At 40.0% G+C, this 27,265-nt stretch overlaps 1 protein-coding gene across 5 annotated transcripts in view; it reads right to left on the bottom strand.

Annotated features, from left to right (window-relative positions):
* FHOD3 (formin homology 2 domain containing 3) overlaps nt 1–27,265 on the bottom strand; it is a 507,914-nt gene that overhangs the window by 80,613 nt on the left and 400,036 nt on the right. For 3 of the 5 annotated variants that reach the window (XM_054461095.2, XM_054461096.2, XM_054461098.2), the window contains 3 exons: nt 18,774–18,908; nt 13,198–13,248; nt 6,863–7,077 (listed from right to left, as the gene is read on the bottom strand). In XM_054461095.2, the coding sequence (XP_054317070.2) occupies nt 6,863–7,077; nt 13,198–13,248; nt 18,774–18,908 (401 nt within the window). The remainder of the gene's footprint in view (nt 1–6,862; nt 7,078–13,197; nt 13,249–18,773; nt 18,909–27,265) is intronic. The other 2 variants (XM_063653601.1, XM_054461099.2) reach the window with 1 other exon arrangement.

The raw sequence follows: 27,265 nt of genomic DNA, 5'->3' as shown, positions 1-27,265 counted from the left end.
ACAGCCCTCAGCCTGGCACTTAGTGGGTCTGAAGAGTTGGAGGGGCATTTAGTGGAGATGGCTGGGGAAGTGCAATACACACGCCCTGAGCTCAGGGACGCCAAGGCTGGCGGTACAGACCTCAGGGATTTAAAGCACATGGGAGGTAGGTAAAAATCACAGGTGGAATGCGAGGGCCCAGTGAGAGGATGTGCATGAAAATAGAGAGGAACTTCAGAAAAACCCACCACATAGTGAAAAGGCAGAAGAGGAGTCAGTGAGAGGATTGCAACCAAACAATGAGCAAAGACTAAGACAAATGGTGAGAAAACAATGAGAAATGCACACGACTCAAAAGGCAACTATCCTGTTTAGTCTGGAGATTATCTAGAGGACACAGAGGCATCCAGAGGGGGACGGATCCAGAAAGTCAACAAAAAGCGACTTGAACTTCCCGATGTATCTGGCAGAGGCAGCCTTCTCACAGAAGTCACAATTTCAAAACGATCCAAAGATGCATATCATGCCCAGAGGCAGACAAAACACACTGCATAGTCACTGAACCCAGTTCTCCTGAAAAAGTGTATTTCAGGTACCAGAAAATCAATGTGAGTGTGTCTTGCCATACTGCATGTGTTGTATCATTTTGAACAAATGTGTTCCAAAGATGGATGGGGGAAAGCAGGGCTGCTGAAGGGAAAGGGGGAGTGGTGGAGATAGCAGAGTAGTGATTAAGATCTTGAGCATGGACAAGGATGCTAGAAGGAGCCCCAGAGTTATTCTCCTGTGCTAATTTCCCCAGTCTCAGTCATTGTCTGGGAATTCAAAGTACCACTGCGGCTCAAGAACCCTCATTGTCCTGACACGTGGAGCCTCCTAACTGCACCTGAAAGCACTGACCCATGGCTCCCACCTGGGATGAAAGGCGCTGATATCTCACCCAGCCAACAAGCCAGATTCTCTGTGAATGTCTCCAGATGCAGCAAACTTGTTCATCCCAAGTGCCTGCTCCAGGCGGAGTCTTGCAGCTCCTGAGGCACTTTCTTTTTTGTTAAATAAGAGCAAGCTAATTGCTGTTTCAAAACTTGAATTTTTTGTTTACACTAAACAGACTTTAGGATACAAATTTCATAGTAAAGGTTGATTTAAAACCATTATAATCAAATATTAGGAAACAATTATCTACAGCTCTCCCATGTTTCTTCAGTCTTGCAAGCAAAGGCACTGATCATCTTTTTTCTGCACTATCTTTCTAAGGATGTGTGTATAGCAAAGAGCCTTAGAAGACAGGGTCTTCTCTTAGAAGATAGGGTCTCTTTAGAGCAAAGATCTGGTTGGTTTATTGCCCACTGTAATAAAGACAATGTCTCCTTCTGGGACAAACGGAAGGCATGTTTACCGCCCATGATAAAAGAGTTCAGGTCCCCAAGGCTCAGGGTTCCTTTTCCCAGGTTCCCCACAATGTGCCTGCAGGTTTTACTGGGCCCTATTCACACCACCCTGTGGGAACTGGGGCTTAGGGAAATGGTACAAATGTTGATATTCTGGCTATTGCTATCACTAGAAGTAATGAAGTCCTTTGTCTCTGACCCAGGAATTGTGTGTCTTCGGCCAGCATCCACAGAATTGTGGCAAGGCAGCATATTAGCTTACAAATAGGGTAATGTTTCAGTTCCTTCATAGCTCTTGACACCTAATAGCTGCCTAGGAAATAATAATTTTGATCAGGTAATGTCCACCTCCCCTTCTCCTTTTTTGGAGTTGGGGTCTTGCTCTGTTACCCAGGCTGTAGTGCTATGGCAAGACCATAGCTCACTGTAGCCTTGAACTCCTGGGTTCAAGCTATCCTCTTGCCTTTAGAAATAATGCTCTTCTTTACCAACTTTCCCAGTGCCATTCTATGCCTATCTTTACTTAAGGTATTTACTTTGTCTACTTCAGAAGGACTCAATCCTGATTAATGTTTCCAAATATGATGCAAGAAGACAGACTTCAGACAACTGTCATTTCTATGAGGAGAAAAAGGGAAATGTTTAGAGACTGAGAAACGGCAAGGCAGAAAAACTCGATGATTTGCAAAGGCTGCCCGCAGCAGGTGTAGCAGGTAGGGCCTCAGCCTTGGGTAGAGTTGCTGAAAGAGTTTGTCCAATTGACAAAATGGCATCAAGTAGCAGCAGTCAGGTGAGGCAGGGAGGGAGGCAGGGAGGGAGGCAGCCCTGAGTCACAGAACCACAAGGAATCTAGTTTCCTGCCAATTCATGAAACACTGAACTGGAGGCATCCAAAAGATTTATGCAAGAGAACTAGCATGCAGTGTTAGGCTGATGATGGACGATATTCCATTGCTACCGTGCCAGTTGGCAATAGGATACCAGATGTTTCTGATTTCTGCTGTGTGGATTAGATAACCTCAGAGAGTCCCTACACCTGAAGGAGACTCAGAGCATCTTACACAACGAAGATGACAAAGACAGTCAACACTAACAATGACGACAGCCAAAATGACAAATGGAAGCCCACAGGAAAAATCATTTAGACAAACTAAACATTTCATGATACTCTATGTCTAAATTTTATTTCCAGGTTTGAGGATCAGGAGGCTACAGGAATCACCATATTTACCCATACTTTAAATGCCTGGATCTGTGAGAGGAAGTATCATTAACCTTTGTCAATAATTTCTGCTGGTGAGTAGGCCATGGCCATATAGGCCGTATATATCTCCAGGGCCAAACAATCAGACATTTGGAAATACCCTGGAATCCAATTACAGGTAGAGAAAAAAATCACTGTCAAACATATTTTTCCTGGACATAAATAAAAATAATATAGTGTGGCATCATTTTCAAATGTATCTCTGATGTATTATTTCTGTGTGCAATGTGGAGAGTATAAAGCTCATAATAAAATAATGTAGACATAATGTTGCTTTCATGGCTAGGTTAGTGGGTGAAAGCCACTTCTAAATTCTTGACAGCTGCTTCCTTCCACTGGGAAATGCCATTTATCTCCACCTGGCCTCAGGAGGGACTCGTTTACAAGAGGGAGCAAGGAGGGAACATAGTTCTAGCTCTCCAGAGAAGGCAGCTTAACCCCAGGACACCCTCCAGGGACCACCATCAACATCTGGTTTTCAGGTGAGTAGTTTCTCTCTACTCTGTTTCCATGAAATAGGTTACCTGGATCTGACACAAATTGTGATAAGAGGTTACCTGGCTATCTTGACTTTACTTACGGGTACACAGATTATTATTACTAGTTTTCATCCTCAGAGAAACTTTCTCAAGAATTATGTTGAAGAACTCTATCCTAATAAGAACACTGTACATTTTCTGATAAAGAGAATCACTTAGGTGCTTTCAGAATCATCTATGAGTTTCTAAAAATAATAGGAAATAAACTTACTAAGTAGATATTCTGATGTCTACCCCCAGGGATCAGTGAAAATAAGGAAAAGATATCAAAGCAATGAATGAAGAGATGCCTTTCCATGTTTGCCCAAACTTTGGGCTGACTGTCTCCATTAATTCCAACACAGTGCAAACAGGAACATGTATATGTCTTTCCCTCCCTTGGGCTGGTACTTTTAGAAAGAAGGAAAGTACTTAGACCATATCACCAAGTCTAGGCAGTATGGGGACATGCATCTGCTAAGCCCACAAGAGGGTCAGACGGAAAAATAATTCAAGTATGTATTGACTTGGTGGTGGGGATTAGGGGCATCATTCATACAAAAGTTATAGCAGATTTACCTGGGGAAGCTTTTGGCTGAGAGATCTCACTAGATGGCATATCATGCTACCAGTATTTATCATTAGCCTTTCCCTTTTAAAAAGTATGTTTTCTAAGACAAAAGGAAAAGGAGTTTTTAATGTTTTCCTATCTTCTTCTTTCGAAAGTTCTTCAGAATCTGAAACAGGAGTTATAAAAGAAAGAACCCATAAAGGGACCTGTACTCCTGAGGCATAGAAAATTCAATAACAAATATTAGTTTTTCCTTTTCTTGTAAATATAATTCTGAAATGTAGGCTGCAATTTTTGCAGATATTGGTGAGAGGGTTAGCAAAGGGATGGTGTGGCATTAATACGAATAGCAATGCAAACATGGTAGAGCCATGACTCCATGACAAATGGCTGAGATGGGCATCAGAACACTAATTATGCTCCCAGCACTGTGCCAAGATGGTCTGAAGCACAGCTTTCCATCTATATGGGCCTCAGTAAAACATGGATAATAACATCTCCGCTACCTACCCAGATACGTTTGGGAGAAAGGGGCAGAGCACTACAAAAATGTGAAGCGTATTATGATTGCATGTTCCCACAAGGATAAAGAGTGAAAAAGCCAGGCAATCCCTGGCACGTTTGGACATCATGCCAGGTGTTTGGTGCAGGACCAACATCTGGATGTGTGATTATATTTTTAATTCTTCCTCCAGATGCTAGGGATAAGCAAAAGGTTACTTTTGGACATTTGAAAATGGGACTTGGTAAAAAGAATATACTATTAATTGGATGCTAACAGAATGCTTCAAAGAATCAAGTAGGCTGAGAAAAACTTGGTGATACCAACTTTGCATTTCTGTCATAAGGGCAAATGTCTACAAAGCAGAAGGAAACTTCCGCAGTTCTTTTCTGAGACCACCATCTTTTCATACACTTGCGATGTCCAATTTTATAAATCAATTACATATCAGGACAAGGAAGACTGTTTGTTCTTGCTGATTTGGATCCTGATTACTTAATATACAATGGACAGCTCTTCTAGATCTCACAGGAGCCAGTACTTTTGACTTTTTTCCAGGAAAAAAGCAAACAACATCAAATGATGTTAGAATTCTTGATTATATGCAGATTCAAGCCCAGTATTCCTCTTTCAGAAGCAGGTATCATTTATTGTGTAATTTTGGTCAAACACTCTCTCAGTCTCTATCAATCCCTTCTCTGAAGAGAAAATAACACTTGCAGATATTCTTTTTTTTATTTTTGAAATGGTGTCTTGCTCTGTCACCCAGGCTGGAGTGCAATGGCACGATCTTGGCTCACTGCAACCTCCGCCTCCTGGGTTCGATTCTCCTGCCTCAGCCTCCTAAGTAGCTGAGATTACAGGCATGCACCACCACGCCCGGCTAATTTTTTTGTATTTTTTTTTTTTTAGCAGAGACCAGTTTTCTCCATGTTGGTCAGGCTGGTCTTGAACTCCCGACCTCAGGTGATCCACCCACCTCGGCCTCCCAAAGTGCTGGGATTACAGGCATGAGCCACTGTGCACAGCTGCAAATATTCTTTTGAAAGCATACTGACATATTTTCCCCACATGCATACTACACACACACACACACACACACACACACACACACAGGTATACATGAAATGACTATTTTCTGTATTCTTACTAAAGCTGAAATATTCTTTTGCATTGGCTAGAATGGTCTCGAGTTAAACTGTAACTCAATCAAATACGTAAGAAATTGCCTTTTGCCACAAACATCAAAGAGATTAAAAATTTGAGGACAAATGACATTTACAGACACTGTCAATTCCCTCTCAGCTCGGGGCTGTTCTGTACTTCACAGTTTAGACAATCATTCTGTAAATGACTGGAGGTACAACTTTTAGTTAAAAGTCCCAGGATAAAGTGCTGAACCACAACTCTGCAGGAGGATATCTCTCATATTGCCTCTGGAAATACCACAATGTAGATAATAGCAATGATATAAGGCAGGGCTTGGAAAGCACACGGCTGTTATAGAACAGTCTGTTTTCTTGACTCTCAGAGTCTCAATATTTTAAGACCGACATTACTCATCCATGACTGAGCCATCTGCCTGGGACAATCTTCCATGGCTCAGGGATCGGGAGTAACGGGATGTCACGGGAAGCTTTGGAGGAGCCAGCCCGCTCCAGCAGAATGAGCCAAGGCTTGGAGAGCCAGCAAAGAATTGGACAGACAATATCGTTCCACTATATCCAGTTGTGCTAAGGTCATGGAGTCCAGCCTTGTTTAAATTAAACTTTACGCCATATTTAGTCAACCCTCCTAGAATTAAAAGCTTAATGCCTCTGCTGTCTTCCATTGGCTAAGTCTACATCAGGCTGTAAGCCATAACACTTGACTAAAGCAAACAGTGCTAGCAGTAGGGTTAGTCAACACACACCGTGTAAACGCTGCTGAGAACCATCCCTGTGTTAATGTAAAAGAAAACGGACCCACAGTTGCAGAGCAGGCAGGAAAACAGCTGATGCTCAAGGCTGCAGTGTACAATATCATCGCGCCTCTCCAAATAAAAAGAAGACAGAATATCTCCCAGGAGAGCTTGCCTGTCTGTACATAAGCACGTACACACACACCCACACACTCACACCCAACCATGTGCCAGTAATTTTTACAATTTGAATTATTTTCCTTCTTCCATATTTACCTTCTATTTTCACTAGGTCCATATTTTTCTTTGCTTGCTGTAATTAATTTTATTCTCCTTCAGTTTAATTTAAACCAGACTAAAAGTTCCTTGGGTAAGAACATTCAAATGTTGGTCACTTGATTGGGCAGACCCATATCTCGAAATGATAAAGTATTAAATGAATATTCCAGTATTTAGGATTAAATGTCAAAGTAAAGCTTATTTTCCATATTCTCCTTTTTCCATGACCATACATTGACAACTTTGATGAATCATTTTGCTTTAATATAAGTGGCTCTGAAGATGTCTAGCTTCTTAGTGACCAGGCAGTTGCAGTTACAACCCCCACCCTGCCCAACAAAGTATACCCATAGTTGCTGTCTCAGTATTAGTCTGTAGGTTGAAATCATCACTACTGCCCCGAGGAAGCCTATCTGATGTTAACCTGTTCATTTTCCCTCTACTCTCCCTGTACTCACCTTCGGGATGGTGAGGGGTTCCTGGGGAGGAGAGAGACACTGTGAGAGCCTCTTGAGAGTCTAAAGACGAGGGGCTATGGCTCAGAGGAGCTGGGCAGGCTGGGGCTGCTGGCGAGGTCAGGTCCAAGGAGAGGTCGGCTCTGCCCCGGCTCACACTCCGGCTTCTCAGCTCCTTCTCGTGCTCCTCAGCTGCCAACTGTTCCAAGTATTTGTATCTGAAAGTTAAATTCCAAAGGGTTTCCGTCAAACGAAAGAGGAGCCCGTGGCTGATGCTTGTTTATGGATGAAACACCTGCAGAATGAGCCGGTTTCCTGATGCACACAGCACAGTGCAGGGCTGGCTGGAGGGTCAGCCTGCCAAAAACACCCAGCAAAGCCAAGATGCTAATGATTAAAAATCCCACGTCACTCATACCCAAGCAAATTGGGGGAAATGGCAGCATCACGCAGTCCCTAGATACTGGATCACTGCTGCAGAATCCTATCTTGCTCTTTTAGGGAACATTTGTAAATAAGCAAAACAGCAATAACCTCCACCAAAAAGCCTCAAGAGTGATGGCTGAAAACCAAACCCCCTCGGAGCTCACAGCTGTGAAATGGGTGGGTGCCTTGGTGTGGCAGAGAGAAAAAAAATGCCCCCCAAATACCAAAGGGGGTTGCTTGGATGAAGGCCTGCCTCTCTGAATTTCTGAACCTGCTTCAATGCTAACAGCAATGCAACTGGAATTCACTTTGTTCTCTGAGTGCTGACCATGGAAACTTTTTTTATATTCTAAAATATTTCTGAGTAGGAATCAGACATCCAATAGCTTGAACCTGACGTCACATAGAGTTTATTCATCAAAGTCAGTTTAAAAGAACAAAGATACATCTGTTTTGCATTTCAGGCAGGCAGAACCCACTAACTGTTTATTAAGACCAGCTACCAATCATATTCCTCATAGTGCACTTTATAGATCAGACCAAAATAACTTTGAAATGTGTGCCTCTTCCAGATGTCTGCTAATTTTACTCACCATTATTTTTTCAGAAATATATTTATACATTCAGCTGTAACAGGTTTCTTACTATCTTACCCACCACTAAACTTTGGAACAGCTTACTCAAGACCCTCACTTTGCATCTATCCAATTCACTGCTTCAGTTCCTCACAATGGGCATTAGACATGGTGTGCCTCATTTACCCAGATAAGAAAGGCAGAGCACATATTTAAAATATTTTAAAACAATGCATTTAAAAAGCATGCATTTTTTGCATCCCATCCTCGAGGTGGGTGTGGTTTCCCCATCTGTAATCCTCACCCCTTTTCCCTGCCAGCCCAAAGGCAGTCCACCCTTCGGACCACACTTGCATGAGCATCTCCCTCCAGGAAGCCTGCCTTGACCACCACAGCTGGAAGTGATCTTGGCCTTGCCTCTGAACTCATGTCGGATATGTAGTCCCTTCAACTCAGATGGCATTTTACATTTACTGCCTGGCATATTTAGTCATCTGTTCACATGTGTATGTCTGTTTTCAAAAAACAAATAATAGGATTTTCATGAACAGGAAGATTACCATCCTCTGTTCTTTCCCTCGGTGCCTTCCATTTGTGGGCTGATGGGAAGCAGGCAGAGCATGCAGGGAGAAGCCTGCAGAGTGGCACCCCACCTGCAGAGGTCCACCTGCAGCCCAGGATGCCGAGGGGGCAAACGCATCCCATTTCACTTTTGTGGGGAATGAGCTTGCATTCATGGTGAATCTCTGATAAAAGGTGTGTAGTGTGTGTATATGTAGACACAAACACTTGAGGCTTGGCCAAGAGCACCACCTCTTGAGGGGTAAGAGAGGCAACAAAAGGAACGTGTTTCTGGCCTTAATTTGGGCCAGCAAGAAAAAGCCACTTGGCTGTGGAAGTAACAAGAACCTTGAAAGAAAACAATTTTAAGGGTAAGAGGCAGGGCCTCCAGCAGGTATGTGTTAAATGGGATGGTGGCAAGTTCAAGGCCAGAAATGCCATAAGTCCAGCAGGAGCTGTGAGCACAGGCATTCCCACACTGCTGCAACAGGATAAAGGGGCAGGCAAGAAATGAGTGCAAATAAGAGAATCTGGACAGGTCCAGGAATTCAGGAGGTCAGAATCCCATGGCAAGAAATCAAATGAATCTGGGGTGGGTGATGGTGATGAAGCCCTCAATGAAAGGCTTCCAGCCAGGAGGACAACCCACTTGCTGCATTCATTTTTGCTGGCTCATTCCTGGTCCTGGCCTTCTGCATGCCTCCCTGTGGGCAGCCAGGTGGGCAGGAATTTGTGGGGAGCCAAAAGGTTTAACCCACTTTCTGGGAGACTCCAGGGGCCACTCATCCCAGAGCCTGGATATATTTGACTCAAATGCTATTCCTGTGTACCCCTTGGCCTCACAGATGCCATCACTGAAGATCCGTAAGACATGGGAAGAGTTAAAGGTTTAATCTGAATTGTCCCGAAACATGATGTTTATGTGTTAGACAAAAATGGTAGAAGCAGAGGTAGAGGGATGGTGAGTTGTTGCTTCATGGATAAAGAGGTTCAGTTGTATAAGATGAGAAGAGTCTGGAGACTGGTTACACAACAATGTGAATGCACTTAATGCTACTGAAATATACATTTTAAATGGTTAAGATGGTCAATTTCATGTGATGTGCATTTGATCATAATTAAAAGTTTTTTTTAATATGGCGGGGCAGAGAGGCATGGAGGTCAAGAGCACTAAACCTTTCTGAAAAAGCAGCAGCAGTGTTCATCTGCAGTGGCCAGAGTGGTGAAGGCGGTGGGCTGGTACACGGGGACGGCCACACCACAGGCATTTACGGTGTTACAGCTTAGCGACCCCCCCGCCCCACAAGAACCTCCAGCAGTTCTTGGGGAGGAAGCTGGACCTATGTCATGACCTTTTCCTAGACAATGACTTAAGTGCTACGGGGCCCAATAGTACTTGATCTGAGGATCCACTGGCCCATGTAATGACTGTCACGTATCCCTGCTGCCACGCGAAGCCACACTCAATCCACAGACCGACAGAGCCTCCTCTGTGGGAAGCACCAGGCTTTCTATCCACAAACCACAGCCCCAAGAAAAGACTTCCTACTTTTGCTGCCTTCATCCAAACATTCCCATTTATCCTCTGCCTATATTGTTTGTTTGTTCATTCATCTTTTCATTTATTTATTGAACATTTGTCAAGTGCCTGTCACGTGCTAAGAACTGTAGTGGGCACTCAAGATTTAATAATAAACAAGGAAAAATCCCACCTCACAGAGCTCACAGTTCAGTGGGAGAGAGAGACAAATAAACCACTGGGATGAACTCCAACATCCACCAGAGCTCAGTGGCAGGGCTGGTACTGCGGCTCAGTCTCTTTTCACAGGGCCCTACAGAAACTCTGCTTGACTTTAGATTAACCTAGACCTACTTACTGATGACTTTTCCTGCCACACTTCTATTTGGAAATTCTCACTTACATTAAACTAAAATCTGGCTCCCTTTAACTTCTGCCCTTTTCTCAGTCCTTCTGAGCAAGGCTCAGAATCCTTTCTTACTGCTTCATTGATCATTTTCACGCACAATTTCCAAAACCCTAGCCCAGTTCCAACCTTTTCTTTGCACTTTGTTCCCATAGCCCCTGTTTGCTATAAAGCATTTCTTCTCCAAGCCCTGCTGTCTCCCTCAGACTAACAAACCCAAACAGAAGTATCCTCCTGTGCTACCCCCCAACACACCCCCAGCCTGGCTCATTCCTTACTACACACACTTCTTTTTTCTCCTTTAAATTATTTGTGAAGGTCATTTTAATCAATCGTTATCCTATAAAGCCTTTCTTCTAATACTTAAAAGGATGAGAAGTAGCATCTCAACAGAAACTTACTCCTGGTCTGCACCATTGCCAATAACACAGTTTGTCTGAAATTATGGAGTGAGATGATATGAAATAATATAACATGTATCCAGATGGTCACTACACCTCAAAATAAGATGACATTCATCTTGTTACAGTTACATGATACAAACCTCAAAAACCATCTGCTGTGACTCTGGCTGTCTTTTTCTGAGTCTTGCATTAAGGGTAAGAGATGTGGGACTTGACGAACACACATCGCTCTATCTGGAAGAGTTATTTTTCCTTATTTCTGTACTACTTCCCACTTCTGATCTCTACTAGTTTCCATTTCCAAATTCCATTATACTTGGAAATCTTACTTTTTCCTGGCTTAGTAGGAACTCTTAAAAGCTTTTGAAACAGGGATGAAAGTCTATTTCCCCTAACTCCCATCTTCACCAGGTTATTCAAGAAGAAAACTAACAAGAAAAATGGCTGGGTCAAACCAAAGGAAAATGCATGGCTGCTTCCCTAGACCTCTGTGTAAACAGAGAGGTGGCTTCAAGGGAAGAATCCCACAGTGGGCCTGGAGAGCACATTTCTGTGTCCAGGCTGACGGGCAGCCTGGGAGCAAAGACTAAGGGCAGAACCAGAGGAGAGAGGAGAAGCAGCAACCTCCTCTTACGAGTTTGCCAGACCTAAGTGAAGGCTTGTTTGGACAAAAAAGAGCAGTAAATAATATCCAGAAAGAGCTGGACTTCCGTGGTTTGGGGAAATTTTGAAGTCAGCTGAGCCAGTTCAGATCTTGACACAGCACTTAAACCATCTCCCCAGGAGCTGCCAAGCCTTGTCTGTGTGGACATAACCTAACAGTCAAGTAGTTGAAAGCTCAAATAAGTACAGAATCTGGGGGGAGAACTAAAAAAATAAAATTTAGTTCCTTATGCCTGGGCAGGAAGTCAACCGCATTTTCAGTGAAAGTATATGTGATGCCCTCTGATGTAAAAAACAGGTACTAGTGAGAAATATAAGCTTCCTATTTCTTTAGCAGCATGTTTCACTCTAGATTTGCCAGCCACAACTGGTTATTAGGATGACAATAATCAAACAGAATGTTGGAATCAAAACAATGCCATCATTTAAGAGGCTGATCTAAGCATCTAATTTTTAAATTGAAGACAGGCAGTCTCCACTCTTCCCTGCCTCAGACTGTCCTGATGTATTTAGCTGGTGTTTAGAAAATTAGCACAATTCTGCTTCTTATTGGCCTAGTTCAGAAGTTGTTAGGTTCCCGTCTACGGCCATACCACCCTGAACGTGCCCCATCTCGTCTGATCTCAGAAGCTAAGCAGGGTCGGGCCTGGTTAGTACTTGGACGGCAGAAGTTGTTAGGTTCCCAGCTGGCTCCAGCATAAAAGGTGTTAAAAGCAGCCTTTCCATCTCTCCATGCAGTCACCCCACCTGGTGGTAGAGGGGACGACTGCAGGCTATAAAGAGCTGGGGGGTAAAAACTTGTCTTTTGCCAGTCTACCTGTAAAACCAGTTTCCACTGTTTGTCTGCATTTATTATGTATCTTTTATTGAGATTCAAGGCATGTTGCCATTGAAATATACTACTGATCAACACCGGAGTTTTGAGCTTCTCTGTTATATGACCTAGGCTGGTTCGAATATTACAGCAACATTTTAATAACATACTTCTTACTCTTATAAAGTAATGTATCTCATATATGTTTTTCTTACAAAATTGTATACAACTATTCTGTGGAAATTTAAAAATGTATTCATGCATTTTCTAGTTAGCATCACAAACCACAAAGATTCGTACCATGAATAAAGTAGTTTTCGAAATGAAAAAAAGAAATAAAGTAGTTTACAGCTTGAATATTTTAAATAAAGCTGTTGGTTCATTTACTCATTTACTGATTCCATATATTATTCCTCAGTCCCAACTACATGCCAAGCACTGTGGTGGGTACTGGGGAAATAAAGGAAATCCAGGCACTGTTCCTGCCATCAAGGAGCTGAGTACAGTTCAGTAGGGAGACAGACAAGTGACCAGGCACACCCAGAAAGAGTCTCAGATATATCTAGTGTCCCCAGCCGCTGCCTGGCACAGTGTGTATACTAAAATATTTGTTGAAGGAGTGCTGACCATGTGACATAAAAGCACGCAGTAGGAACATGTAGTCCAGGCTCAGCAGCAGTGGTGCAGGGTATTTCAAATATATGCCCTATGTCATTATGCTAACGTAAACGTGCTATTTGAAGGAGAATTTTGAAGGAATAGACACACTTAACCATGATGGCACCAAATGACAAATCCATACTTTTACTGGAAAATTTAGGTAACTAGTACACTCTGTTCTGCAAAATGCCAGCTATGTAAGGTTTTAGGTGAAGCAGTTATATTTTAATCGACAGTCTCTCTGCATGCTAGGTTAACAGTGCAAAGTCACATGCCATTTGTTACAATGGGAAAGAAGAAATATACAAACCTTTCTTCTCTTGCTTGCCTTTGCTCCTCTCTTTTGTCTAAATAATCTCGGCTAATGGAAATATGTAGAACAAACAAACAGGAAAAGAAAATTACAGAATGAGATACTCAGAAAATTATCAATAAATTATAAACAGTATATCATTAAAGACTGGCACTGCCTCAGAAATGTAAAACGGTTGTAGCTGAATTTTTAAAAGTTTAAAGGCTGTACTTCAAAATTATTAAATACAATTGATTTTCAATACAATCACAGGGATTGCAGAAAACATAGGATTATTGGATTCACCCAGAAACACTACTAATTACTTGTTGGAAAGAATGTAAGTATCTGAGGAAAGAGAAGTTTTTAAAAAAATCCATAAATAAAATATGGCAATAACAAGCGAGCAATAGCTTTTGGAGGTGATTAGCATCCAGTTGAGCTCTGGTAGTTTCATAACAGCCATCTTAAGAATTAAATCTAAGTTCCTTGGCCATTTTGTGTTGCACTCCACAAGCTGAATATTCCTTCCACAACCCAGGATTTTTTTTTTTTTTATTTCCAGGATACATGAGGGGTGTGCAGGTCTGCTACACAGGTAAACGTGTGCCAGGGTGGTTTGCTGCACCTATCAACCCATCACCTAAGTATTAAGCCCAACATGCCTTAGCTATTTATCCTGATGCTCTCCCTCCCCAATCCCTCCACTGACAGGCCCCAGTGTGTGTTGTTCCCCTCCCTATGTCCATGTGTTCTCACTGTTCAGCTCCCACTTATGAGTGAGAACATATGGTGTTTGGTTTTCTGTTCCTGCATTAGTCTGCTGAGAATGATGGCTTCCAGTGCCATCCATGTCCCTGCGAAGGATGTGATCTCATTCCTTTTTATGGCTACACAGTATTCCATGGTGTATATGTACCATATTTTCTTTATCCAGTCTATCAGTTGATGGGCATTTGGGTTGATTCCATGTCTTTACTATTGGGAATAGGGCTGTAATGAACAAACGTGTGCATATGTCTTTATGATAGAATGATTTATATTCCTTTGGGTATATACCCAGTAATCAGATTGCTGGGTCAAATGGTATTTCTGGTTCTAGGTCTTTGAGGAATTGCCACACTGTCATCCACAGTAACAACCCAGGATTCCTTCTCCACATCCATTACACTCTCAGTTTCTATTCTGGGATCACTGAAGCTCCTGCTTTGTTCCTTCTCTTTTGTCTGTACCCACAGATGCCCAAATTTTATGTTTTGTTTTTCTGTTTCTGCTGTTTTGTTAATTTTAATGTTTTGTTTTTCTGTTCCTGCTGGATTAGGTTCCAAATTGAATCTAAGTTTAAGACTATGTGGTTAGTCATCTCTCACTGGACTGTTTACTTTCTTGGAGAATCCTAACATCATGGTTTTCAACACTGGACCTCATAATATATTTAAATATTCTATTTCTTGGTGTACTGATAACTGGATATAAAGGGGCAGTAAGTTAGACTACAGCAGTGTAGGACCGGGAGAAAAATGCAACAAGGCCTCAGATTTGTCATCGTTTATAAACATCCAACCTCATCACTTTCCACATTAGAACTAAAATTTCCTATAACTCAGAAAGCTTAAGACCATATTCAACAAAAATGACAATAAATAAAGAACAACTTTTAGATGCTTTGCAAAAAGCACCAGAAGCATAAACAATTTAAATCAATGAAATGGCTGATAAAAGGTCAGCCATTTGGGTAACCTCAGGAACTACTTTAGAAAGCTTTTCCTATTTATTTTTTGAATTTATTTTCATTCACATCCTCAGAAATATGGAACTGCAGTCACCATAATTAATAGTTGCCTATGGTCTGTCCTTGATTAGCATTCATTAGTGGATGAGGGCCATTTTGCCAAGGTCTCTCTGTGTTCTTAAATGACAAGTTAGAATCACTTGAAATCAAGAGCAAATGGTTAACAGTTATGAGCATGGCCTCTGATGACAACCTGCCCAGGCTTAATTCTTACTCTGCCAACATATACATATGAATAACATAATTCCTGAATATATATTATAATGCATGAGCAGGTGCAATGGCTCATGCCTATAACTCTAGCACTTTAAGAGGTTGAGGCAGGAGGATCACTTGAGCCCAGGAGTTCAAAACCAGCCTGGGCAACACAGCGAAACCCCATCTCTACAAAAAAATACAAAAATTAGCCAGTAGTCCCATGTACATGCCTGTAGTCCCAGCTATTTGGGAGGCTGAGGTAGGAGGATCACCTGAGTCTGGGAGGTCGAGGCTGCAGTAAGCCAAGATCGTGACACTGCACTCCAGCCTCGGCAAAAGAGTGACACCCTGTCTCAAGAAACAAACAAAAAAAGCCAATGTACTCTTGTCCTATTCTCCTATACTTCTGGGACTCCAATGACACGAATGCTAGACATTTTGATGCTATTACGCAGGTACCTACGGCTTTGTTCATTTTTCTTTCAATTTTTGTTTGTTGTGTTTAGTTTTCAGGTAGGAAAATTTCTGTTGTTCTATCTTCAGGTTCACTCATAGCAATGAGTTCACTTTCTTCTCTCACAGCAATTCTATTTGGCCCATCTAACAAATTTTCTATTTTAATTTTCCTGTTCTATATAAATTTCCATTTAGATCTTTATATCTTTTATTTTTTTTACAGAGACTTCTTTTCATTTGTTTCAAGAGTATTTGCCCTTACTTCTTAAAGCATGTTTATAATAGCTACTTTAAAGTCTTTAAATATATCATATCTATGTCCTTTGTGGTTAGCCATCTTTTAATTCTCTTTTCCCTTTGAGTTAAAATTTTCCTAACTATTTTTATGATAAGTTATTTTGGATTGTATTCTGTACATTTTACATATTTTGTAATGAGCTTTGAGGTCTTATTTAAATTCTACAAAGAATCTTGATTTTTGTTTTATTTTGTATTAGCAGGTAATCAACCAGGTTAAGTTCAACCTGCAAGTTGTAACCTGCCTTCAGACATTGGTTCCAATATTAATTCAGTTTTCTGAGATCTGGGTGGTGGTCCACTCCCACTCTGTACTTAGTTCTCAAAGCCTATGGCATGCCGTGTAGGTTTGAAGCCACATGTGTACAAATCAGACACGCATTCAGGAGTGCTCTCTTGATATCCTTGCTCTTTGTGGCTTTCCTAACACTTTCTGGCTCCTTGGGTTTCCTTTTACGGTCCTCCAGCCAGAAGGCTTGGGCTTTATTTTCCCTGTCCTGCTGCATACTTTTGGTAACTGCATCTGCATCTAGGACAATACAGCAGGAGGAGAGCAAAGTGATATGCCTAGTGATCATGGGGTCATAGCTCTTATGGTCAGAGGAAGAGTTCCCCTCCCTCCCGTTTCAGGCACCTGCCTGGACACTGCTGCCATTGCTGTGCTTCTGTAGCAATACTGTTTAGGAGGCCAGGGTAGGAGATAAAGAAATAACAGGAATTCTCTACACTTTTACCTTTAGAAATTCCCTTTACTGTGCCTCGGTCTGGAAAAAGACGACTTCTTCTGGGGCTCTTTTGGTCCAGATTTAACATACACTTCTAGGTTTGGGTGCCTTTGAGTACATGCCAAGTAATAGTGAAGGTAAAAAATGGTAAACTCTCACTGGTTTTGTAAAACTGAATTTTAGTCTCCCTTCCTAATTTCACCTGCTCTCTTTTATATTTCAGAGTTTTCAGAGCTCCACACATTCTCTCCATGACGTATGGTTGCATTCAGCAATGCAGAAGGAGAGACAGGATGGAGTGAATGAATTCCATTTTCCCCAGAACTGGCACCCTGTTTCAAGAGGTTTTCAATAAAACACTTTGGATGTAAGCTAATCTCTGAATTTTCCATGTATTTCACTCAGATTCTCTGCTGCTATTTGGTGGTAAAATATGCAAATCTCCCAGAAAACCATAAATCAGGAAGCATTTAACCTGTTCCAGAGATTTAAAGAATTGGTCTTTCTAAAAGTGACAACTTCCAGAACTACCCTCATGAAAAATGGTGCATACAGAGCTGGCATTTCCATATATCATTTGGTAGAAATGTGACAGCTCAGGGTATGCTACACAATCTTGATGGAAAATGATGTTGGTTTACTTCATGCAGCTCATTCACCCAGTCTTAGAAAAATGAGGATTAGCATTTCAAAGACTTGGCATTTGTTTTCATGAAGTAATGACTTATAGTTAAGCAACTTCACAACTCTGCTCATATTTTGATCATTTTTATAATTACACATATACTTCTTGGCTTCAGAAAAGCACAAGTTATTGGCCGGGCATGGTGGCTCATGCCTATAATCCCAGCACTTTGGGAGGCTGAGGCAGGTGGGTCACTTGAGGTCAGGAGTTCAACAGCCTGGCCAACACGGTAAAACCCCATGTCTACTAAAATTATAAAAATTAGCCAGGCGTGGTGGTGTGGCCTGTAATTCCAGCTACTTGGGAGGCTGAGGCAGAAGAATCACTTGAACCCAGGGGGCAGAGGTTGCTGGGAGCCAAGATTACGCCACTGTACTCCAGCCTGGGCAACAAAGTGAGACTCTGTCTCAAAAAACAAAAAACAAAAAACAAAAAAACACGTTATTAAATCTGTAAATCTTCATTGACAATGCCTTATATTCCTTGTAGATTTAATGGGGAATAATTGATGGGAATATTGTTTGCCAAAGAAACTGAACTAAGGAAGCAGGAGGTAGAGATGGGGAGAAAAATGAAAAGAAAGAATGTAGAAGCTATAGGGTAAATGACTTGGAAGGATTAAGAAGGAAGAGAAAGTATAGGAGGAGGAGGTGGGGAAGAAAGTGGGAAAAGGGAAAAAGAAGATAAGGAAGAGGAGAAAGAAGTAATGTGTAAGGAGAGATACAGCAACTGTTTTTCATTCCATAAAGCACAGCACAGCATGAAGCCCAGGGGATGGGTGTGAAGGAGGATGACCTGGAGAATGTGGAGAACAGGTGGACTGGCTGAAGGAGAAGCTGAGGCACACTGGGATCAGTGGGGACCGACAGGCCAAGATATGGAACCTGGAATGAGCTATAGCCAGGAACGCATCCTTGAAGCTGTACAGAGACCAGGAGATCGGGGGAAATGGGCTGAGAGTAATCAACACAATGACCTTTCCCCTCACATAGCAAGAGATTATTGTTTAAAAAAAATATTGAAGATTGTTACAGGGATCAAAAAGCAAACCAGGAAGTGGGAAAAGCATTTCCTTTTGGACATCTGATAGAATATGAATAAAACATGAGGACCAGTAGGAAGAGATGGCAAATTAAGTTAAGATAATTACACTCTCTGTCATCTGGAGGGCCTGGATAGGACCACGTAGATAATGGAGGACCCAAGAATACATGAGTCCCTAATTGTATTTGGCTGACTGTGCTTCCTGCCATATGGTTAGAGAAACAAAGGCCATAACAAACCAGATCCAGCCTATTTCAGGTATGTCTTTCTCTTCCTTAAAAATACAGACAGAATTTTCATTACTTCCTTTAATGCCAATATTAAATGTATACAGTTGTAAAGTCACATGCTTTAATTTTTAACACATTATTTAAAAAAATCTTAAGATCCTTCTTACCTGAATTTGTTTCTTTCTTCCCGCTCTATTCTCTGCAACCTTTCTTCTCTCTCCTGCCGCCGCCTCTCTCTCTCTGCTGCCAGTGACTCTTGGTGCTGCCTGAAGGATGATGTGAGAAGACCACTTGGTGATGACCTGGAGATACAATGAGTTAATGTTTCAGTTGCTTGGCCTGTGATTAAAAGTACTGAAGTAAGCACCAGTCAGACCTTGGTTAGAATTGAGGGTCTGCCGGTACCTAGGCAGTGCTCGGGGAAAATCACTGAATGCCTCGGGTCTTCTTGTTTCAGAACTTTGTCTGTAGATTGGGGAAAAGTAACATGCTGTGAGTGTGCTCGTAGCAAAAAAGGTGGTAACAGACAGAAAATACCAAGCAACATGCTTGACATGTAAACAGCCCTCAAGAATGAGTGTTATAGAAGTATTCCAGGAATGTATACACATTCTATATATATTTTACAGTTGGTCTATGTTAAGACGTACATAAGCTAGAATCAGCCTTCAATCTAAAACTATTTTCTAACTATCTATCAGGTAATACATTCATTATTTGGGTAGCAGGATCATTAGAAGCTTAAACCTCAGCATCATGAAAGATACCGATTAACAAACCAGCACATGTACTACCAAAACTAAAATTTTTTAAAAAGTTATTTTATAAAACTATTTTCTATTATACATGCACTAAAAATATTTTACTATATATCAGTCTCACAATACACTTCTTTAGAATAATTGAAGAAGGCAATGAGATGACAGATGAGGACAAAAAAAACTTGCAATGGGCTGAAATGTGAATAGAATTAAGGAAATTTCATTCTATGATATTCTATGTCAAGAAGCATCCAAGGACTCAGCATGGTCAAAGGACAGGCAGTGGTATTAGTAACATCACACAAGAGTCTGGACTGTTCACTGAAAATGTGTGTGAAAGCCTCGGAGAGAAACCACAGGGTGAGTATCACAGGAGATGTTAAATCAGAGAATGAGTGGGAGAAGAGAAAATCAAGTAACCGTATGACATATAAGGAAAGGGGTTAGCTATGTAAAGGAGTCTGATGGATCTCTAGAGAATAAAATCTGTTACGGACAATTGAGGCCTTCACTTATGGAAAAAAATCTCCAAAACAAAGAGAAAAATATTTATGAAACATATTTTGCCAATTTATTTATCCAAGGATATAGCTTGGATAAAATCCTACCTGGATTCAGTGAAAAATATACCTGCAAGGTGGGGAACACAGATCTCAGTGCAGGAGAAAGATGTGACTCTCATATTACACAGACTGCCATGAGTCCCACAGATGTTCTCCCTAGAAAAGGTGAGTCACCTATGGCTATCAGTCCATAGGTGGCAGGGAAAATGGAGGGAAGAAACCACCATCCCTGGCAGCTACAGGGAGGGAGTAACCAAATTCTATATTCCAGGCTCACTATGGAACTATTTTCATCAGCTCTGGACACTAAGGCATAGACAGAGTTTATTTATCTTTCTCATAAAAGAAGTTCAGACAAACTTCTAAGTTTTGTAAGCTATTATTATTTTGTGGGAATTCTTCCCTGCTGTATCCAGCCAAACCTAATCAACAATCAGAGTAAAAAAGTTTGTAATACCTCTTGCACAGTAATTGATAAAATTGTTATGTATATATTTGTTTAACCCAATTAATAAGTTTTATCTAATAGATTAACATGTATATAACCTGGTGCCCAAATTGGAGAAAACATATTCTTTCAAATATATAAGGACTACTCAAAAATTGACCATCAATTCTGTCACAAAGCTCAAGAATGAATGCCACAAACTGGTTTCACATGAGCTACCTTACTGACCATAATGCAACTGCATTGAAAATAAATAACAAGGAGATAAATTTGAAAAAAATCCATATAATTGGAAAAACTAAAACATGTCTAATAACTTAGGTCAAAAAAATAAAAACATGGACAATTAGAATATATTTAAAGGGTACCATAACCAAAAAGCTGAATATGAAGTTTTGTAGAATACCTCTAAAGTAGTATTTAGAAGGAAATTTATTGTCTTAAGTATTTATATTAGAAGAAAAGAAAGAGTAAAAATTAATGAGTGATCAGCTCAACAACTGGAAAGGCAACAGTGGAATAAGTTCAAAGAAGGCAAAAGGAAAAAACTAAAGAGCAAAGACTAATGAAACAGGAAAATGAAGGTATACAGACAAAAATCAACAAAACTAAAAGCTGGTTTATAACTGAAAAACCTAATAGACAAGTTCTATCAAAATTGTTCAAGAAAAAGGGCCACAAATGAGCACATTCAGGAATGACAGGTAAGTACAATTATAGACACAGTGACCAAAAAACATTACAAAACTAAGGGGAAATTTTTATAATACACTTGAAAAATTAAAGAAATGGATGATTTTCTAAAAACATATAACTGACCAAATCTGATTGAGGAAGAAATAGAAATTTTGAATAGCCCTGTTAACCTAACAAAAGAAGTTGAGTTAGTTAATTACAAATATATTCACACCCATGAAAAAAAATCCATGAAAGTCAGATTTTTAATATGATTTCTACCACTCAAGGAAGAGTTCAAGTTAGACATATGGAAAGTTCCAGACAACATAAAGAAGAAAAAAACTCCACAACCCATTTTACATGATTCATATTACTCTGACACTAAAGCCAGATAAGAACAGTGTGAAGACAGCAACTTATATACTATTTGCAATTATGAACACCACTGCAAAAATCTGAAACAAAATCACATTGGGTTTGTCCAACAAATGTAAGGGCAATGTAAGATGACAGCATCAATGAATACAATTTACCACGTTAATAGTTTATTGGAGAAAAACCATGGCTACCTCTGCAAATGCAGAAAAAGCTTTAAATTCAACAACCATTTGTTATAAAAAAAAAAACCCTTTACTATGCTTAGTAATAGAAGAAAATTTTCTTAATCTGACGGTGGGTATTTGGCAAGGAAAATTTTAAAAACTGGAGTAAGTATCTTGTTTTCTTTCTTTCTTTCTTTCTTTTTTTTTTTTTTTTGAGACAGGGTCTCATTGTCACTCAGGCTGGAATGATCATGGCTCACTGCATCCTTGACCTCCTGAGCTCAAGTGATTCTCCCACCTCAGCCTCCTGAATAGCTGGGACCACAGGCATGCACCATCATGCCCATTTAATTTTTGTGTTTTTTGTAGAGTTGGGGTTTTGCCATGTTACTCAAGCTGGTCTCGAACTCTTGGGCTCAAGCAATCCTGCCTTGGCCTCCCAAAGTGCTGGGATTACAGGCATGAGCCACTATACCTGGCCAGTATCATTCTTAATGCTGAAATATTAAGAACAGTTTACTGTTAAAAATAACATAAGGATGTTTCCATCATTGCTTATATTTGACATTATTCTGGTGGTCCGAGCCAGAATACTAAGAAAAGTAAAAAGCATAAGGAAAGGAAAGAAATACAACATCACTGTTTACAGATAATCTAACCATCTATAAAGATAATCCAAGAAAACCTATGTTATTTTATTAAGAGTCTAGCAAAGTTTCTATATATAAAACATAGAAATAGCAATTACATTTTTACATCAGCAACAATTTACCAAGTTAATCGTAAGCTAACTATGAAATTACTTAACTAATAATATGAAAGACCTTTATAAAATCTTATTAAAAGACCCAAATGAAAGCTATATCACATTTATGTATTGAAAAAAATCAATGCAGTCAAGATGCCAATTCTTTGTTTCCAATTAATACAATTTCAAATCAATATCCCAAAAGGATTTTTCATGAAATTTTACAAGCTGAGTCCAAAATTTTTACACAGGACCTGAGGTTTTAAGGATAACCAAGACAATTTTGAGTAAGAACAAAGCAGAGCACTGGCCACATTCGATATGAAGCCCATTCTGAAACCACAATGATTGCCCGTCAAAGTGGTCTTGGTGCACGAATGAAAACATGGACGAATGGGGTGAGACAGTGAGCCATGACACAGACTCATACACAGATAGAATCCTGATTCATGTCAAATATGTTATTACACATCTGTGGGGAAGTGATGGACTGTTTAACAAATGGTGCTGAGACAACTTTTAGCCATATAAAACAAAATACAGGCTGGGCATGGTGGCTCATGTCTGTAATCCCAGCACTTTGGGAGGCCAAGGCAGGATCACCTGCGGTCAGGAGTTTGAGACCAGCCTGACCAACGTGGAGAAGTCTGTCTCTACTAAAAATACAAAATTAGCTGGGCATGGTGGTGCATGCCTGTAATCCCAGCTACTGGCTGAAGCAGAAGAATCACTTGAACCTGGGAGGTGGAGGTTACAGTGAGCATAGATTGCACCATTGCACTCCATCCTGGGCAACAGAAGCAAAACTCCATCTCAAAAAAAAAAAAAAAATACAACTAGTCCCACCTTATACCAAATATAAAAATAAATTCTAGATAGTTTAAGTGAAAAATGTAAAAGACAAAACTTTACAACATTCAGATCTCAAGATACGGAAGATTTTTTTTTAGACCAAAAAGAGCAACCAAAAAGGAAAGATTTGATAAATTTGCATATATTAAAATTAAAACTTTGTGCACATTGAAAGACTACATAAGAATAAAGAAGAGCAACAACCTGGGAGAAACTACTTGTAACATATATAAACTACAAAGGATTAGTGTACATTATACAAAAAGAACCCCTTCAAATCAGTAAGCAAAAGACAAACTACCCAGAGGAAAATGGGCAAAGGGTAATGAGCATTTTAAATGGCCAATACAGATATGAGTGATGCTCATCTTCACTAGAAATCAGGGAAAAGGAATGCAAGCAAAACCCACAGTGATATACTGTTTCACACCTATCAGATTACAGATTGACAAAAATTAATGTCTGATGACACTAACCCATTGGCACAGAATAACTCTCATACACTGCTTCTAGAAGTCTAAATTAATATAATCATTTTTGGAAAAAAAACACTTAATACATTTGAAGATGTATATATCCTAAAACCTAGCAATTCCACTTCTAGGTTTATCTAGAAAGTAACTTTTGCATGCATAAAGAAGATAGACATGTATGGTAAAGAATTCTATATGTTGCAGTGTTTTTATTGCTTACTAGTGGTTAATTAGAATTACACAAATACCTACAAATAAACAAAATATAGTTTGTTTTTAGAAAGGAATACTCTACATCTGTGAAAATTAATAACTAGAATGATATGAACATAGGTAATTCCCCAAAGCAAAATATATAGATAGTGAAAAGTAGATTGAAGAAAAGAAACCATATTCTATCATTTCTATGAAGTTTAAATACATGCACGGCAAATCTACATGCTAGTGATACATGTACATTTCGTAAAAACAAAAACATATCTGAGAATAACAAACACCAAATTCAGTGTAGTGATCATCTCTGGGGAAGAAGGGAAATCAAAGGGATAAGGGTTTCAATTTTATATCTGATACTCTTTATTGCTCTATAATACATGCATGGCAAATCTACATGCTAGTGATACATGTACATTTTGTAAAAACAAAAACATATCTGAGAATAACAAACACCAAATTCAGTGTAGTGATCATCTCTGGGGAAGAAGGGAAATCAAAGGGATAAGGGTTTCAATTTTATATCTGATACTCTTTATTGCTCTATAATACATGCATGGCAAATCTACATGCTAGTGATACATGTACATTTCGTAAAAACAAAAACATATCTGAGAATAACAAACACCAAATTCAGTGTAGTGATCATCTCTGGGGAAGAAGGGAAATCAAAGGGATAAGGGTTTCAATTTTATATCTGATACTCTTTGTTGCTCTATAACTTTCTAGATTTATCTAAAATTTTCTGTAAGCCCTGAATATATATTTTAAAGCAATTCTATCTCTCTTAAGTAAATAAAAGTCCTTCTTAGGTGGATAAATAACTTGTATATCAAACATCTTTGAAACCCCAAGCTAACTGAACATCAATAGTTATATCCAGTTCTAGAATTCAGAAACACAACAAAAAATAGGGTACTTTATACAAGAGAATTATTTTAGGAGCCAAATAATTTCCCTTAATTGAGGACTTTGATTCAGCCTAGTTTTAAAGCCTGCCCTGTGTGTTGTTTTCCAGCACTAGCAGCCTCACCTTCTGAGTTCTCCTTCCAGAGGGGAGAGAGAGGAGCAACATTGTGGGTCTACGTTCTTAAGTGAGGAGCAAAATGAGGTCCTTGCTATTCCCCTTACACTTGTGACTTCAGCTCATTCTTCTAAATATCTCAACCTTTATAATAGGTCACTAGTAGCTAAACCTGGTCACAATGAAGCCTCTTTATATCAGACCTTAACACCATTTCCTTGTTTAAAATGAGAATAATAGAGCTTGTTTAAAATTGTTTAGAATTGGACGAGCATTAGAACTTGAGAAACTCAAGTAGGATCCAATTTAGTCAAGTAAAAGCTGCCATTCCTTGTTGGGAGCCTCTAAAAAAAGGATATGCAGCTCATCCTCCTGTACACTTGGACTTTGAAAAAGCAGATCCCATCTTGGCTCTTAGGCCAGAGTTCACCTGTGAACACAACAGCAGGCAGCATTAACAACACCTGGAGGACCTTTCTTTAATCATTTCAGTACTGAGAGAATGGAAATGTGAGCTTCTAACTAGAAGTAATGAGGAATGGTTCTTCTTTTCCTGAAATAAAGTAAAATGCCATGAGTAATGAAAGATTCATTCTCTTGAGTGCCTAAACAACAGATCCCTGTAGCAGGAGGAGAAGCCTGTCTGCCCTAGATGAATCTAAGCAACTTTGGTTCTATTAGAAGATGGACACCCCAAATTGTCATTAAAAAGATAGGCACCCAAATTCATGCTGGCATGGTAAACTCTTTTCTTTATAAAGGCATCCTTAACAGATTTTTCTTTCATATTCTTCCAGGAAAATACCTACAATGATTGGAAATTGTTCTAATCATGACATAAAGGAATGAGCACAGGGCTTGGGATGAGAAAATTTGAGTGTGGCTGCTCACTTAACCTCTCCAAACCTCAGTTCACTTATTTGTAAAATGAGGATAATCTTATATCTAACTCGTAAAGTACTGTAAGGTATAAATGAGAATTTGCTTAATACAGCATCTAGGCCATAGCAAGCACTCAATAGCTATCCCTTTATGTTGGGTGTTGAAAATCTGTAGAAAACGGGAGTAGAGTGGGATAGGGGGTTTGTGCTGTGGTCCCCTAGGCTAGGTCTGGAGAATGACACCTGCAGTTCCCAACCTGATGGACTCCAGTGGGCTGGAGGTTTGATCTGAGCCTTCCCATCATGGCTACCCAGCTAGGTCAGTCATCAGGACTGCATGCCATGCTCAGCATGCACCTGGAAGGCTAAAGTCATCTGCAGTTATGCCCAATGCAGCTGCAAATGAGTGAAGCCACATGGGAACACAGGTGGCAAGAGGCCAGAGAAATTTTATAAAAGAGTGGATAATATACTCTGAAGGAGAGGAATTACAATATTTAATCTTCCCCTTGCCAGGCCCCAGGGTGTGCTCCAAAAATCACACCTGGTGAGAGCCTCCCACACTGGGACATCTGGAGCAGGAGCTCTATTCCACTGAAATATGATTGTTAATAATAGTTAACATTTCTGGAAATGATATGGTGTACCAGTTACTTTACATCTATTAATAATACAAAAGGAGGTTATATGGATTAAAAGAGCTAAGGTTGTTAATTATCCCCTTCTTTATATATGAGGAAACTGAGGCACAGAGAAATTATATTAGGACATAGCAGAGCTGGGCTTTTAAACCAGCTGTCAGGCCAGAGCCCCAGGCTGACTGATGCCCCTTCCCCTCTCCACACCTCTGGTACTTAGGAAAGCACCATTCCAGCAGCATTTGTCACTGTACATGTTCATTTCTTCCCTAGAGATAGCCATTACCCTGAATTCAGTCTTTATTCTTTCCATATATGTGTCAGTATAGTGATCATCTCTGGGGAAGAAGGGAAATCAAAGGGATAAGGGTTTCAATTTTGTATCTGATACTCTTTATTGCTCTATAACTTTCTAGATTTATCTAAAATTTTCTGCAAGTCCTGAATATATATTTTAAAGCCATTCTATTTCTCTTAAATAAATAAAAGTCCTTCTTAGGTGGATAAATAACTTGTATATCAAATATCTTTGAAACCCCAAGCTAACTGAACATCAATAGTTATATCCAGTTCTAGAATTCAGAAACACAACAAAAAATAGGGTACTTTATACAGGAGAATGATTTTAGGAGCCAAATAATGTCTTCTTAGCAGCTTACGTTTTGGGGTCAGATCCTATTTTCTCATTCATCTCTACCCTGGCACATAGAAGAGCCTCATTGTCTGATGAATCAACTAATGATTGAATAAACAGGATGCATGAAGTCAGAATAATATGTATATGCTAGTCTCCGTGCTCCCAGACCCCCAGCCTATTCTCTAAGGTATGATAAGGACC

Source organism: Pongo pygmaeus, chromosome 17, assembly GCF_028885625.2.
Source record: "Pongo pygmaeus isolate AG05252 chromosome 17, NHGRI_mPonPyg2-v2.0_pri, whole genome shotgun sequence".
NCBI classification, from domain to species: Eukaryota; Metazoa; Chordata; class Mammalia; order Primates; family Hominidae; genus Pongo; species Pongo pygmaeus.
Note: the sequence above shows the minus strand (reverse complement) of the source record. Positions and strands in the feature narration are given on the sequence as shown.